The sequence below is a fragment of the Gobius niger genome (genome assembly GCF_951799975.1).
Source record: "Gobius niger genome assembly, chromosome: 24".
Taxonomy (NCBI): Eukaryota; Metazoa; Chordata; class Actinopteri; order Gobiiformes; family Gobiidae; genus Gobius; species Gobius niger.
Window position 1 is genome coordinate 2,522,199 of NC_136875.1, and position 17,227 is coordinate 2,539,425.

General features: G+C 42.4%; 1 protein-coding gene across 1 annotated transcript; it reads left to right on the plus strand.

The window, feature by feature from the left end:
- The first annotated feature begins 190 nt into the window (after positions 1–190).
- Positions 191–12,106, plus strand: cox18 (cytochrome c oxidase assembly factor COX18). Its single transcript, XM_079582272.1, has 7 exons — positions 191–294; positions 4,827–5,091; positions 5,187–5,287; positions 6,388–6,542; positions 7,907–8,022; positions 9,776–9,886; positions 11,906–12,106. Exons 2-7 carry the CDS (start codon positions 4,834–4,836, stop codon positions 12,074–12,076), a joined length of 912 nt encoding a protein of 303 aa, XP_079438398.1. The 5' UTR covers positions 191–294; positions 4,827–4,833; the 3' UTR covers positions 12,077–12,106.
- The last annotated feature ends 5,121 nt before the right edge of the window (positions 12,107–17,227 follow it).

A 17,227-nucleotide genomic window follows, 5' to 3' on the forward strand; every position in this document is an offset into this window, starting at 1 on the left:
AATAATAATAATAATAATAATAATAATTATTATTATTCATTATTATTTATTATTATTATTATTATTATTATTTTTGGGCCGTCGTGTTACTAACAAGTATAATGTATCGACGCTAAACAAAAGTAAAAACGTAATTGTGCCGAAGCGGCAGAAACGTCACATTTCAGCGCGCGGCTCGTAGTAAACACATGACATCATCAAAGCGCGCAGTACTAAGCGAAGGTGAAGCGGACCTGGACGTGATTCTGAATTTTGAAGCTTTAATGGGTTAAGCAACGGGATAAAACTGAATAGGTCAGTGCTGGAATCGTCCCGGTCTCAGTCGGTGAAAGAGAGTGAATGGTGTGTTTATGCTTTTCCTGTGGTTCAAGTTCCCTTCAGTCCTGTCAGTTTGTATAATGATGGACCGTGTGACCAGAGGTATTCATATGCAACATATCTAGTCTAAAATAGATACAAATGTTGCAGTGACAAGACTAGGGCAGGGGGGTTAAAAACATATTATATGACAAAAATCCAATAATTCCGAATTCTTTGAAAGTGTGGAATCAGCTATTGAGAACGGCCAAGGCTCCTAAAATATGCACATGGAGAGAACAGGGCATTTCTTTTCTTAAAGGTCTTTATATTGATGGGCGTCTTGCATCTTTTCAATAGTTGCAAGCAAAATAGAGATTTTTACAGTTTCGACATTTTCTCAGGGCTGGTGTTCCTCAGTATGAGTCTGCTCCTCGGAACTGGGCTCTTGACAGCTTTGTGTCTATTGAACCATGTGCTTAAGGTGCTGTTTCTCGCTTCTATAAGGTTTTATGAAATAGACAAAGTCCACTCTCTGACATTTTCAGGGATCAATGGCAGGAAGAATTGGGGATAGACATTTTTGGACAAAATTTGGCAGGATTGTATTGATAATATATATAGCAGCTCTATAGATGTCAGACATGTTCTTATACAGTTTAAGGTTGTAGATTGCACTTCTCACCCACCAAATTAAAAAAAGATTTATCCGAATGTTTCTGAAATGTGTGTCAAATGTCAGTTCAGGGAACATTATCACATCTTTTTTTTCACTGCCATAAGTTACAAGTGGTATCAATGTGTACAATATTGGCCCAGGAGATGATTTTGATGTGTTGGAAGTCGGACAAAATTTTACTGGACCAACATGATCAAAACATTTTTTTTTTTTTGATACCACATAGGTATCGTGTAACAGTACCCAGCCCTAATGACAACACTCTTTTTCACATCAAAAGGAAAACACTGTTTCTATAGGGCTTGAACATGAGGGAGTCATCTAGAGAGATGGAGGTATTTGTATGTGTGAACCAACCTCTATGACACATGTGTCAAGTTCAAGGCCCGAGGGCCAAATGCGGCCTGCAAGATGATTTAATGTGGAAGCATGAATTCCAGAGCATGTAAAAAAAAAAGGAAAGAAATCGTGTCCAGCAGAGGCACTGACATAAGAGATCAGGATATAAACAGCATATTATAGCCATGTGGTAAATGGTCAGTCTGCCCCAGGGCGGCTGTGGCTACAACAGTAACTTATTATCATTGTGTGGTGAATGAATAATGACTTCATGCAGCACTTTGAGAAACATGTGACATAGGCTGATGAAGCTCAGTAAGTGTTACTGTTATTTATGAGGCAACAGTCCTTTACAATATATGCGTCCCGCGACCCGCCGTGGGGGCTGGATTTGGAACGACTTCAACACCCCTACTCTATGACTTTGCACATTATTCTGCTCCTCTTTGATTGCACATTTTTCCTGACTCTTTGCACCCCCAGAGTGTTTCTTGGGAACTGATGAAACACTCTAATTTCCGGTTTAAACATGGCTCGATTTGCTCTTAATAGTAAAACTTGTTTCTTAATAAGCTAAAGTTTTCATCCTCAAAATATCTTCCATAACACACACAGAAGTTTCCTCCAGTGAAGTCTTTATAATGCCCATCAGTAACTCACTGCCTGCCGTGTAATCTACAGATATTTATTCATTTGGATAAGACACTGGAATAACGGGAGAGGAAAAGTCACATGTCAAGTTTATTTATATGGAACATTTTAAAACCGCTACTGTTGACCAAAGTGCTTTCCCGAGATGCAAGATACTATAGCAAAGGATAAAACACTTACATTTACAATTGACATGTACTGTATAAAAAAACAATAGTTGAACCAAGACATCCTGCCAACTTTCAAAGTTCTGGCTAAAAAGGGAGGTTTTCAGTCTTAACTTAAATTGTGCTAAAGACTGAGACGAGCTGACAGACAGAGCGAGGCTGTTCCACAATGCCGGTGCTGCTACAGAAAATGCTCTGTCCTATAGATTTGAGACGTGTTTTAGATACAGCCAACAGGAGCTGCTCAGCCGACCTCGGAGTAAGGAGAGTAAGGCTGCAGCAGATGAGTGAAATGGATAGACTTTGTATTGTCTGCTTACAGAGAAATTTGTCTTGGACAACCAGGTACAAAACCCTGTGCCTTAGTAGACGACTAAACCCTGTGCCTCAGTAGACGACTAAACCCTGTGCTTTAGTAGACGACTAAACCCTGTGTCTTAGTAGACGACTAAACCCTGTGTCTTAGTAGACGACTAAACCCTGTGTCTTAGTAGACGACTAAACCCTGTGCCTTAGTAGACGACTAAACCCTGTGTCTTAGTAGACGACTAAACCCTGTGCCTTAGTAGACGACTAAACCCTGTGCCTTAGTAGACGACTAAACCCTTTGCCTTAGTAGACGACTAAACCCTGTGTCTTAGTAGACGACTAAACCCTGTGTCTTAGTAGACGACTAAACCCTTTGCCTTAGTAGACGACTAAACCCTGTGTCTTAGTAGACGACTAAACCCTGTGTCTTAGTAGACGACTAAACCCTGTGTCTTAGGAGACGACTAAACCCTGTGTCTTAGTAGACGACTAAACCCTGTGTCTTAGTAGACGACTAAACCCTTTGCTTTAGTAGACGACTAAACCCTGTGTCTTAGTAGATGACTAAACCCTGTGACTTAGTAGACGACTAAACCCTGTGCCTTAGTAGACGACTATACCCTGTGCTTTAGTAGCAGACTAAACCCTGTGCCTTAGTAGACGACTAAACCCTGTGCCTTAGTAGCAGACTAAACCCTGTGACTTAGTAGACGACTAAACCCTGTGCTTTAGTAGCAGACTAAACCCTGTGACTTAGTAGACGACTAAACCCTGTGCTTTAGTAGCAGACTAAACCCTGTGCCTTAGTAGACGACTAAACCCTGTGCCTTAGTAGACGACTAAACCCTGTGCCTTAGTAGACGACTAAACCCTGTGCCTTAGTAGACGACTAAACCCTGTGCCTTAGTAGACGACTAAACCCTGTGCCTTAGTAGACGACTAAACCCTGTGCCTTAGTAGACGACTAAACCCTGTGCCTTAGTAGACGACTAAACCCTGTGCCTTAGTAGACGACTAAACCCTGTGCCTCAGTTGACGACTAAACCCTGTCTCTTAGTAGACGACTAAACCCTGTGCCTTAGTAGACGACTAAACCCTGTGCCTTAGTAGACGACTAAACCCTTTGCCTTAGTAGACGACTAAACCCTGTGCCTTAGTAGACGACTAAACCCTGTGCCTTAGTAGACGACTAAACCCTGTGCCTTAGTAGACGACTAAACCCTGTGCCTCAGTTGACGACTAAACCCTGTGCCTTAGTAGACGACTAAACCCTGTGCCTTAGTAGACGACTAAACCCTGTGCCTTAGTAGACGACTAAACCCTTTGCCTTAGTAGACGACTAAACCCTGTGCCTTAGTAGACGACTAAACCCTGTGCCTTAGTAGACGACTAAACCCTGTGCCTTAGTAGACGACTAAACCCTGTGCCTCAGTTGACGACTAAACCCTGTGCCTCAGTAGACGACTAAACCCTGTGCCATAGTAGACGACTAAACCCTTTGCCTTAGTAGACGACTAAACCCTGTGCTTTAGTAGACGACTAAACCCTGTGCCTCAGTAGACGACTAAACCCTGTGCCATAGTAGACGACTAAACCCTGTGCTTTAGTAGACGACTAAACCCTGTGCCTCAGTAGACGACTAAACCCTGTGCCATAGTAGACGACTAAACCCTGTGCCTCAGTAGACGACTAAACCCTGTGCCATAGTAGACGACTAAACCCTGTGCCTCAGTAGACGACTAAACCCTGTGCCATAGTAGACGACTAAACCCTGTGCCTCAGTAGACGACTAAACCCTGTGCCATAGTAGACGACTAAACCCTGTGCCATAGTAGACGACTAAACCCTGTGCCTTAGTAGACGACTAAACCCTGTGCTTTAGTAGACGACTAAACCCTGTGCTTTAGTAGACGACTAAACCCTGTGCTTTAGTAGACGACTAAACCCTGTGTCTTAGTAGACGACTAAACCCTGTGCTTTAGTAGACGACTAAACCCTGTGCTTTAGTAGACGACTAAACCCTGTGCCATAGTAGACGACTAAACCCTGTGCCTTAGTAGACGACTAAACCCTGTGCTTTAGTAGACAACTAAACCCTGTGCTTTAGTAGACGACTAAACCCTGTGCCATAGTAGACGACTAAACCCTGTGCCTTAGTAGACGACTAAACCCTGTGCTTTAGTAGACGACTAAACCCTGTGCCTCAGTAGACGACTAAACCCTGTGCCTTAGATGACTAAACCCTGTGCCTCAGTAGACGACTAAACCTTGTGCCTTAGATGACTAAACCCTGTGCCTTAGTAGACGACTAAACCCTGTGCCTCAGTAGACGACTAAACCCTTTGCCTTAGTAGACGACTAAACCCTGTGCCTTGTCTCCTCAGGTTGAAGATGCTGCGTCTCCTGCGTCCTGCTGTCCGTCTAAGCCCCACCCCTCTGTCACTGGCTCCGCCCCTCGACGTGCAAACTCCTGCCCTCGTGCAATCCTCTCATGTGCACACGCCCGTGCACGTAGCGGAGCAGTTCCTGGTGGGATTTCAGGAGCTGAGCGGCGCCCCCTGGTGGCTCAGCATCGCAGCAACGACTTTAACTGTCCGCTCCTCTGTCACCCTGCCACTAGCAGCTTATCAGACGGTGGTCCTGCACCGGGTGAGAACCAGAACTTAGTCTCAAACAGGGCCAACAAAGGGCTAGCCCCATCTCTGCACCAGGATGACGCTGCTGTTGCCCTGTTCTGTCTCCAGGTGGCATCGCTGCAGAAGGAGATCTCCGAGCTGTCCCACAGACTGAGATATGAAGTGTCTGTGAGAGCCAAAGAGCTGAGCTGGAGCGAACGCACCTGCAGGTAATACAAGGTTCCACTTTATTTTTGTCTGGAAGGAAAGACGTTGCAGCAGGTGTCCACACATGTTACAGTAAAACAACAATTATATGTCAACAAAGATCATGCAGTCACAGCCAAATACATCAGTCCGGCTCTGAAGCTGAGAGCCAACATCAGACAATAATCTAACAAGCTGTAGCCCTGCTGAGTGACATCAGAGCATTTACCTTTGCAACAGCCTCCGAAAACACTGGTAAAAAAAACTATATATATATATTATTACAAATCCTAAATGAATTCCTTTTCCTTATAAAGAAGAAAGTTTGCAGCACCTTTTTGCAGACGGCATCAGTGTTGGCTTCAAAGCTCAAGTCCTTGTCAATTATAGTCCCTACAGGTACTTTATATTCAGTTTCGACCGGTTTTCCTTGGATTTGTTTTTGAAGCCCTTCTGTCACAGATGCCTCTGATGGTTTTCGGGCTGCAGTCGGCTCTAGTAACGGCTTCACTTGGGTCCAGGATCCAGGATTCTGAACTCTGATGACATATTTATGCTTTTTTCCACTTTTTTGTTCCATAACCATCAGGATCTTTTCAGAAATTTAAAATGACTGTCTTACTGCGTCCCACCTCAGCAGCGATGGCACACTGCAAGAGGCTCTGCTTATGCTGCTCAACAACCCAACCTTGCTTGTTTTCAATAAAAGGTTCACTCCCATTTCTTCTTGTTGCATTTTTAAGTTCTCCTTGGAACCAACAATTCAAAATGCAATTTGTTTCTTTGCAATTATTCAGCTGGTCTTATACCTTTGATCGGGACTGTACCATTATTTTTGAAACACATGGTGATACAGGACTGTTGCGCTCGACCCTTCTCTTCCCTTCTCTTCCCTTCTCTCTGTGTTTTTTGGATGTGACATGATTGTGGAGGGGTAGTGGCAGTTGCCTAAGCCTTGTGCGAATAGCTCCAGTTCTCCAGTAGAGGGCAGCATACCACTTTCTGAACAAGAAATGTCTCCTGCTCCATGCCTTTTCCCTCGCCCTGTCTCCGCAGCCTCTCTTCACACACTCTTTGTCTCCTCTATCTCCTCATGTATATCTTTACTCTCTGTCTTTTGCAGGTTCCAGTTCAAGAAGAACATGCGGCGGATTGTGTCCGAACTCTACATCAGAGATAACTGTCACCCTTTCAAGGCCTCCATCCTGGTCCTGGTCCAGGTTCCGGTCTGGATCAGTCTGTCCTTGGCTTTTAGGGAGCTCAGCCTGGACTCCAGCGGTGAGAGCCAGGACTAACCCTCCCCTAACCAGTAGAGAGCAGATCTTAAGAACAGGTTTGAAGAACAGGTCTGAACTAGTTTGAACAACAGGTCTGAACTAGCCTGAACTAGTCTGAAGAACAGGTCTGAACTAGTTTAAACAACAGGTCTGAACTAGTCTGAACTAGTCTGAAGAACAGGTCTGAACTAGTCTGAACTAGACTGAAGAACAGGTCTGAAGTAGTCTAGACAGGTCTGAACAGGTCTGAACTAGTCTGAAGAACAGGTCTGAACTAGTCTGAAGACCAGGTCTGAACTAGTCTGAAGAACAGGTCTGAACTAGTCTGAAGAACAGGTCTGAACTAGTCTAGACAGGTCTGAACTAGCCTGAAATAGTCTGAAGAACCGGTCTGAACTAGCCTGAAATAGTCTTAAGAACCGGTCTGAACTAGTCTAGACAGGTCTGAACTAGCCTGAAATAGTCTGAAGAACCGGTCTGAACTAGCCTGAACTAGTCTTAAGAACCGGTCTGAACTAGTCTAAACAGGTCTGAACAGATCTAAACTAGTCTAGACAGGTCTGAACAGATCTGAACTAGTCTAGACAGGTCTGAACTAGCCTGAAATAGTCTGAAGAACCGGTCTGAACTAGCCTGAACTAGTCTTAAGAACCGGTCTGAACTAGTCTAAACAGGTCTGAACAGGTCTAAACTAGTCTGAAGAACAGGTCTGAACTAGTCTGAACTAGACTGAAGAACCGGTCTGAACTAGTCTAAACAGGTCTGAACAGGTCTGAACTAGTCTAGACAGGTCTGAACAGGTCTGAACTAGTCTAGACAGGTCTGAACAGGTCTGAACTAGTCTAGACAGGTCTGAACAGGTCTGAACTAGCCTGAAATAGTCTGAAGAACCGGTCTGAACTAGCCTGAACTAGTCTGAAGTCCGAAAAGGTTAAATCATCGACTGGACTGGGTTTTAATAACGTTGAGGATGTTTCGCTCCTAGTCACAGAAGCTTCTTCTTAGCTGTTTAGGTCATAAAAGACACTAATACCCAAACTAGAGCAGTCTGAATAAGACCCAGGCTTCTCTCAGGAGGAGGGAATACAGTATCACTCAACTAGCAAGTCTTTGTTCTGCTCTGCTGCTGAGTCAGTGGGCGTAGACGACCCATTAGCATTAACAACAGAGGGTTGTTCACCTGATCTCAATTGAAATCCAGTGATCCAGTTTGGGTAATAGTGTGTTTTATTACCTAAAGAGCTAAGAGGAAGCCACTGTGACTGTAGAAGTGAAACTAAGTCCAGTCGATGATTTAACCTTTCCTACGATGGATGCTCCCTGGATGAACGAGAGCAGGACTAAAATGGCTGTATGTGTCCTCAGAAGTGTACTCTGCGCTGGCTGCAGGGGGCGCCCTCTGGTTCAGAGACCTGACAGTCCCAGACCCGACCTGGATCATCCCTGTGTCCCTGGGGCTCACTAACCTCCTGCTGGTGGAGGTGGGTACTACAATGCTCTCTTTAAGTCCAATATCAAGAACCTGTGTACAAAATGATGCGGCATGTCTGGTTAAATACACGCTCTGATGTTCTCCGTGTGTGTGTTGGTTTCTTCCGGACACGGTGGTTTCCTCTACCACTAAAAACATGTACAATAGGCCAGGATGAGTGAGAGTGTGTTTGAGATGTACATTTGCCTAAGAATAAGTCCGATACAACGCAGTTATGACATGTTGTAACTGAACATTGTCCCTATCAAATGACTAAACTTAACTAGTTTTGATTCAACACCAAGTAATCCTTGGGCCGTTATTGTTTCTTTTTTTTTTAAACACACATTTTACCAAATAAACCGAATAAAGTACAAGTATCAATTTTATTACAGATATTTTTTTGTTGTTGAAAAATACATTTAAATAATTGAACAAAGAAACTTGACTCAACTCTCCTAAAACCTGATTTGAAATTTTATGGGAGCGGGTACGTCTCCAGCTTGTCTCCATGGAGATGTTGACTAAAGGCAGCCAAATATAGATACAGACGGCATCTCTGGAATCGCCCATATATGGTCCTTTTTGAAAAGGGGGAAAAGGGGGGGAAACAATTTTGCAAAAATCTAAACTTTGTCTAATTATTCAAAAACTACTTAAAGAAACAAAGACATGGGGAGGAGCAAAGTTGTTCAACAGCCCATAAATACATGAATAACGGAGAATGCTAACAGGATGCTACATGTTAGCATCGGGCTAATGCTAACGGTTAGCTAGCGCTTGCTACAACTGCCATTTTTTCACTTCTACAGAACAATCTGCTGTGAGAAAATATCCATATGGGCCCGATTTACATTTGACTTTATTTGTATGTGATAAGTAAGTTGATATTCCAGCAGAAAATGGCTAAAAAGAGTGAAAAATTATGTTTCCCAAAAGATTCTATTTTCCCTCTTAGCGAGGCCACGCCCCCTTCTATGACGAGATGCCGTCTGTATCTATACAGATGGCATCTCTGGAATCGCCCATATATGGTCCTTTTTAGAAAACGGTTGAAAAAATCTAAACTTTGTCTAATTATTCAAAAACTACTTTAACAAACGCTGAAATATGAATATAGTTTTCTACTAAATAAAGAAACAAAGACATGGAGAGGAGCAAAGTGGTTCAACAGCCCATAAATACATAAATAACGGAGAATGCTAACTTCATGCTACATGTTAGCATCGGGCTAATGCTAACGGTTAGCTAGCGCTTGCTACAACTGCCGTTTTTTCACTTCTAATGAACAATCTGCTGTGAGAAAATATCCATATGGGCCCGATTTACATTTGACTTTATTTATGTGTGATAAAGAAGTTTATATTCCACCAGAAAATGGCTAAAAAGAGGGAAAATTGTGTTTCTCTAAAGATTCTATTTTCCCCTTCGGCGAAGCCACGCCCCCTTTTATGACGAGATGCCGTCTGTATCTATGAGATATAAATAGTTTAGGTCCTCATCCAAATCCATTCTTTGATTACCCACTGCAAAAATAGCATGTTCATTAGGGACACTGGCAATAGTATGATTCAAAATGCTACACAATGTACCTTTAAATTATATGAAATATGAGTGTTATGCTATCAATCTGCCAATCCCTAGCAATTAGATCATTCTCCAAACACAGAGGAGCCAGTAGGGGGCTCTGCAATGCTGCTTGTGAATGAGATAGCGGCGTATTTATTCTGGAGACTTCTTTAACCAGTGTAGTTGTGTCGCAGCTGGCCTCCCTGCAGCAGAAACCTGTCTCTGGGCGCTTCCAGAAGGTTCTCCTCCACACCTTCAGAGCGGTGTCCCTGCTCATGATCCCCGTGTCTGCCTACGTCCCCACGGTGAGTCGTTCTGGGGGATTCCGAAACTACTGAAAGTACTAACTCTTGACAGACGTCTTTCAGTTTAAGCTCAAACATTTTTACTGCTGACCTAGATCAAGTGCAATCAAAGAAATAGATTGACGATTCTTTAAACCAGAGGGGCAAACTAGGGAGACGGATTCGAGGATGTGAACGTTCTCCTTATGAGCCGCTCAGTTCACGGCGTTGAAGAATACGTTCATCATGAGTTTAGAGATCGATTCTGATATTCAGATTATCCGTGGCTGTGTCTCTGCTGTGATAGCCGCTTGGCACTGTCCTGTTTCACATGAACGCCTCACAAACCTCCTAGAAACCCAGGGTTAAAGCAGCACTAAGCAGCTTGTTTACCTTAATAAATCCTTTGCGTAGTCCCTCTGGGGGTGATGCTAGTGTTAATGGGGTCTTTCATCTCCCCCCGGTGTCTCTGGCCAGAAAACCACAATTGCAACTTCCCTGCCGAGGGGTCGAAGTCACCAATACAAACTAATGAAATCACGAAGAAGAAGCTAACAGGCTACCGGGCAAAGCTAACTGTGGGCTGGCACCACTTAAACAGTATTTACAGGCAAGTCTGAGTGAAAAAAAATTATCTCCATTGTGTAATTGGATGAACAATATTCCTCTGTCCCTTTGTCTCTTCTGTCAGTGTAGGATTTACTTTAGTTAAAAAACACAACATGCTACGACACCTGCAGTGATGCTTATGGCCTCTAGGGGCATGAGTTACTTAGTACTGCTTTAACTAAACCGCCTGATAACGCTCTGATCCAGAAGCTCCATGTCTGGGTTCGAGGTTTGCTTTGTAGTAGTAGTGGGCCTAAACCAGGACTAAACAGAGGCTAACCCACTGGGCTAAACTACAAAGCTGGTTGAACATGTCCTGGATTACTTCCTCTAACCCGGGTCGACAAACCCAGACATGGCGCTTCTGATCAGAGCTTCTACTAAACCCACTCACGAGGATTTGTGAGGCGTCTATGTGAAACAGGAGGAGTCAGTGCCAAGCGGCCAATCACAGCAGAAACACCTGAATATCAGAGTCTATCTAAACTCATGACATGTAAATGATACAGCGACATGAACGACCCGAGTCTGAACCGAGCAGCTCATCATTTGTAATAATCTTTATTACGACTGAAACACCACACTTTTACTATCATGTAAACCAGAAATAAGCCTTTTGTAGCATTCCATACACTCAAATCTGTCACCCACATGTGTAGGAAAAGTTACAACACGATGTTGTTACTTTATCAAATCCATGCGCGCTTTGATATAAAGGACTTCTCTCTGTGGTTCCTCCTCTTCCCTCTCTGCTCCCCACTCTGTACATGATGGAGGATTCTCTTCTCTGATTGGTCAAAGCCGTCTTCTTATCTAATCTGGAACTAAACCTGGTCCACAGCAGGCTATGAGCTAAGGGTATGTTTCCAATGAGATCTACCCTGATACAAATGCATCCAGGGTTAATGCTAAACTTACCACTAACCCTTTAATCTAGCGTTGTAGTTTACCCTTCTGGACTGAACCAAGACTGAACCAGGGCTAAACCAGGGCGAAACCAGGGCTAAACCAGGGCTAAATAGGACCTAAACCAGGACTGAAGTTGGCCTAAACAGGGTCTGAATGGATGGTGGTGGTACTTGTTGAGACTGGCACTGGCACAGGAGCCTCTGTGTTGAAATGTTTGTGAATACTTCCACGTGCCTCAGGTTAGGACCTGTCTGAGCATCTCCCAGATCAGATCTGTCACATGAGGGTCCGACACACCAGGCCTCTGCACCTGCCCTCGGTAGTACTCGGTAGTAACACGTAGTACTCTGACCTCTGCACCTGCCCTCTGTAGTACTCGGTAGTAACACGTAGTACTCTGACCTCTGCACCTGCCCTCTGTAGTACTTCGTAGTAACACGTAGTACTCTGACCTCTGCACCTGCCCTCTGTAGCCCTCTGTGGTACTCGGTAGTAACACGTAGTACTCTGTTGTCTCCACAGTGCATGTCCCTGTACTGGCTGTGCTCCAGTCTGGTGGGACTGGGACACAACATGCTCCTTCGATCCACCAGAGTGCAGACTTGGCTCCGGGTCCCCCCCAAGTCCAGCTCTCCGTACAGAGACCTGTACGCGGCCTTCGTCACCAAGTACCTGCCCTCATCCAGGACATGAGGACGGCTCTGGGTTCACACAGATGCCCTCCCGGACTCGGACACTCTTTTAAACGCTGGACTGAAGCACCTCCCAAAGTGTGGATTATTTATTATTGTGGCACATGGGACACTTTGACAGACAAGTGAAAACAACAAGTACAATAAAACATTTCTTTGTGCTCATTTCAGAAGAACTGGAGGACGAATGGAAAATACTGTTAGAATTACAAGGTTACTGTAGCTATTTAACACCACTGTGAAACACCGCGTCAACAATGCAAACAGGAGGTTAATAAACCACGTTCTAATATCATTACTCTTGGTTTACAGACTAGAGTGGACTTCTGTTTGATTCATGCATGTCTGTGTAATGCTGTTTCCTCCACTTGATGATGTCATGAGGTGGTGCTCTTCTATGTTTGTGAAGATGACACTTGGAACAAAGGCTCATCTTCCGTTCTAATCTGTACAGTATTGCACATTTCGGCTTATATTTGTGTTTTATATGCCTTATAAAAATGGTGCGTGCTGAACTAAACTGGAAATGAATCAAGTTCAAATTTAGACCATAAAAAGAAATGTTTTTGCTTCAAAGTACCGATGAGAGAAAAGTACCAGATCGATGAGGAGTATCTTAACGATATGCATCCGTCCTCAGCATTTCGTTTTTATAACTTAAAGGTACATTATGTAAGTTTTAATTTATTTTAAGTTTATTGAAGTTTTAAAAGCGGTCCATTGATCTTGGCAAAAGCCTCCAGTTCCTGTGTATTTTTGGGCTGTTTTGCATGAACAGCGTGTTTGAGCTCTCCCCACACTGGTTCAAGGAGGCTGAGATGGACGGCCTGTATTAGGAACTGGGGGGTGTAAACTTTTCAACAGGGTTACTTTGGTGTTTTATTTTGTGATGGTGATTTGAAATTAAAGTTCACACAGTTTTTTTCCCCCACAATAAATGTCTTCACAACATCACTGACCATGTGTGGGGGAAAAAGTGTTTGTGTTTTCATTCATGTTCTTCCAAAAAATTCCACCAGGGTGTGCAAACTTATTGGCACAGCTTTATGTCATGTTCGAAGCAGCCATGGGGATAAAACAAATTAGAATGATGAATATAGTTTCCTACTAAATAAAGATACAGAGGCATGGGAGGAGCAAAGAGGTTCAGCAGCTCATGAATAGGATACTTAAAGGAACAGGCCACCGTTTTTACATACTGAGATATGTTCTTACCTTAGCTTTGACGAGTTCTTTAGGACCTGTCTGATCTTCACCCGTGCCTTCAGTCACATAAACACAGCGCAGACGGCGTTAGCATTTAGCCTCTCCCTCTCTCCTCTATAGCTCCAAAACAGGTCAAGATAGAAGCTACCAAGCTCTTCCACGTTTTCCCTATTTAAATATGGTTACGTGAAGTGTTACACTACAAAGTATAATTACACACAATTAAACAATGTGGATTTTCTAAGCGGATAAAAGGGGGAACTATATTGTAAGGCGTAATAATACCAGGAGTAATTTGGCAGTATTTCGAAATCCGCGCAGTATTCTTCACTTTACTGCGCGGATTTCGAACTACTGGTATTATTACGCTTTACAAGTACTTATAGTTCCCCGTTTTATCCGCTGAGAAAATCCACATTGTTTAATTTAATTTTAATTTCTCAAACACACACTCTCATGTTCATGCTGTACCGACATAGACACAGGGAGAACATCAAACTCCACAGAAAGGCCCCCGTCCAGGTGGGAATCGAACCCAGGACCTTCGAGCTGTGAAGCCCGAGTGCTAACCGCCGCGCCACTGTGCCCGTATGTGTGTCAGACTGAGCCTTTACTTGGAGCGCCCTCCACTGGCACAATGGTAAAAACAAGACAAGCCCCTGTTCACAGCAAACGGCATGCTAAGAAACAGATGGCTCCATGATAGACACAGTTTGAGTACAGGAAAAGCAGGCGCTGCAAAAAAAAAAAAAAGGTTTTGATGCCTGTTGGTCCAGGAACAGCAATCCAGGCAAGTTACTTTGTTGTTTCAGCTCAAATAAATGATTTTTTTTTACCCCTAAGTTTTGCCCAATGTTTTTACCATCTTTTTCTTATTTTTTCCCTATTTTTTTTCTCGTTTCCCGTGTTTTTACTCTCATTTTTTTTCAAATTTTCTATTGCTAATATTTTCTCAATTATTCCCCACATTTCTTGACTTTGGAGTTTAACCTGACTTTGTAAATTTGCTGATTTTACACTAGACGACAAACATTTGAGCACGGGTGTCGGAAAGAGCAGCGCTCAGGTATTGGTATTGAAAACCAAGTATTAGGGCTGTGCAATTAATCGAAATTCGATTACGATTTCGATTACAACAATAAACGATTACAAAATTAGCATAATCGCAAAAAAAATCTATTATAATTTTTTTTTTCAATGTTTTATTTTTTTTTTCCAAATTTTTGTTTTTTAATTTTTTTTTCACGGTTTTTTTCTAATTTTTAATTTTTGGATTTTTGTCACTTTTTTGCTGGATTTTTGTCTTTTTTTGTTATTTTTTTGTAATTTTTTTGATGTTTTTTTGTCACTTTTTTGATGGATTTTTTTAAAGGCAACAAATAATCGTTTGAATAATCGTGATTTCAATTATGACAAAAATAATCGTGATTATTATTTTTTCAATAATCGAGCAGCCCTACCAAGTATCGTTAAAGTACCGGTATTGAAAAAGAATGGAAGGATACCCAGCCCTAAACATGGAGAAGTAGATTAACAACCAAAGCAAACATTACTTTAGGTTTTAGGTTTCGTGGGAGCGACGTCATAAAAGAGCAAAGTCTCCGGCGTTCACCCGTGAAGGACCTTTAAACGTCTGGTTAATTCTGGACGCAAACGCAGGGGGATTAGCTCCAAGTCCAGGCCTGTTCTCCGGCGCTGGAGTGTGTTTTCGTCTTGTCTCCTGATCGCCAGAGGGCGGGGCCTCGGCCGCATTCCTCTGAATCCCAGCTCCTCTGAAAGCACAAGTTCAAAGCCTGGACTCGACCTTGACCAGAGCAGACCAGTACCAGCCCGGGGACCGAGGCCGATCCAACCCAGCTCCCTCTCTACAGCAAGTATAAACCCATATTCTTTTCACAAGCGCTAGGATAAACCAGGATTCATCCACTTTGAGTCCGTCAGGATTGGTTCTGTTATTTGTCTCTTATTGGAAGAAAACGGCAGGAATTCATTTTGACATTTTAATTTACTTAGATGCAAAAAAGATGTAGATTTAACAGAAAGAAAAGGCTGGTTCCATCCGCCATCTTTTGTTTTTAAATCATATCGTTAGCCACATAGCATAATTGCCTAAGTCATTTTGTATTGTTAAAATGGCAATAAGAGAAAAACAATGTGTTTTTTAGGGGAAAAAATTGTTAAAATGTAGTTTTCGCCTTATTTTTTGACATTCAAAACGCAATAAATGGGGCTTAGGGATTAAATAATAAAAAATCCCTCTGAAAAAAAATCTTCCAAATATTGTTCAGTTCAAGGCTGGAAAATGTGAAGTCTTTAGGTCCGACTGACGTGGACATAGTGTCGCCACAATGACAGAAAAATGTGTTTTGAGAAAAAGGCCCTTGAAATTGTGTTCTCCCATATAAGTCTATGGGGGAACATTGAATCAGTGCAATATTTAAACATGTTATTGTGAAGATTAGGCATTTTTTCTGTTTCCGGGTGAAAGCTTATATGTTCAGAGACCAATTTGGCCCAAAAAGTCATTTTGTATTGTTAAAATGGCAATAAGAGAAAAACAATGTGTTTCCAATAAAAACGCCTTTTTACATGTTTTCCAAAATCAAAACAAAAATGAGTTAGGTAATTATGCTATGTGGATAACGATATTATAGTCTTATTGAACGACTGCAACAAAGCAGGACGTTTGGGTTGTGTCAACATTTTTTTTTAAAAGGCAATGCATTAGATTCCTGCTGGTGTTTAATCTACATTTAGTGTGAGTTCATTGAAAAAAAAAAAAGATGGTCTTTCTATTCTTGTTTTCTGTAAAGCGTCTTTGAGTGTCTTGAAAAGTGCTATACAAATAAAATGTATTATTATTATTATTATTATAAAACAGTGGTTCCCAAAGGGGAGTATTGTACTTTTTTTTTTTTTAACTTTTTTTTTTTTTTTTTACATGATTACAACCTCAAAAACTAACATTTTGTTGAGTGACAGCCCTGTCTTTAACCTCTTTTTTCTCCAGTTCGGCTTTACCTTAACAGCCTGAAGCCTACAAGCCAGAGCAACGCCTCATTTGAAAGCTAATGCCTACAAAACTGACATCGACAAGTCTTTTTCCTTGCGTTGTTGCAGTTGCACCTTTTCAGTGTTTCCCATTTATTTGTACTTTAGTTGGTTTTGTCACTTCTTGGTTTCTCCTGAGCTGCTTTTTTCCTGTTTCGGTTGCTTTTGCTGTGGCTTCTTCGTTGCATTTTTTTGGTCACTTTTCTGTTGCGTTTTCATCCTAGTTCGAGAAGCTTTTAGATTTGGGTAAAGCCAGACTGGAGAGAAAGCGCTCGGTTCAGGGCGGCAGGGGGAGGTTGAGGTTCCAAGCCTAAATAAAGGTTTGGAGAAACGTTTTAAACTGCTCTTAAAGGCACCCAGTTCAATGTTTGACTGCACTGGTCACCCATGTATCGCCCTCCATCCCATAGACCAGGGGTGCCCAGGGGTGGACTGGGACTGAAAAACAGCCCTGGACTCTGACCAGCCTGGCCCAAATTAGCGTAACTGTGACTTCCACAAATCCATATTTTAACCTCTTTCCACCCGCCTTAACAATAACCAGTGCATTTTCCCTAATTCGGCTTTTTATTATTATTTTTTTGATTGGAATCATCAGCAAAAAGAACTGGAAAGGTGGTCGTAGAAACAGAAGCAAAATCATTAATGTAAATAATAAATAATAGTGGTCCCAAAATTGAGCCTTGTGGTGCACCAAACTCCACGGAATTCCTTTTACATTCATGTTTTTTTATACTGGGCTTTACCCAAATCTAAAAGCTTCTCGACTGGAGATCAACAATGTAACGCCTCATTTGAAAGCTAAGACCTACAAAAGTGACGAAAACTTTTCGTCACGTCACCACATTTTTGTCATATTTTTGTTGTTTTTTGAGCTATTTTTTCTATCATTTTT

Coding starts and splice junctions, on each gene's coding strand:
- cox18 (XM_079582272.1), top strand. CDS start 4,834: ATGCTGCGTCTCCTGCGTCCTGCTGTCCGTCTAAGCCCCACCCCTCTG. Junction 5,288..6,387: donor TGGAGCGAACGCACCTGCAG/GTAATACAAGGT, acceptor TGTCTTTTGCAG/GTTCCAGTTCAAGAAGAACA. Junction 8,023..9,775: donor CTAACCTCCTGCTGGTGGAG/GTGGGTACTACA, acceptor GTTGTGTCGCAG/CTGGCCTCCCTGCAGCAGAA.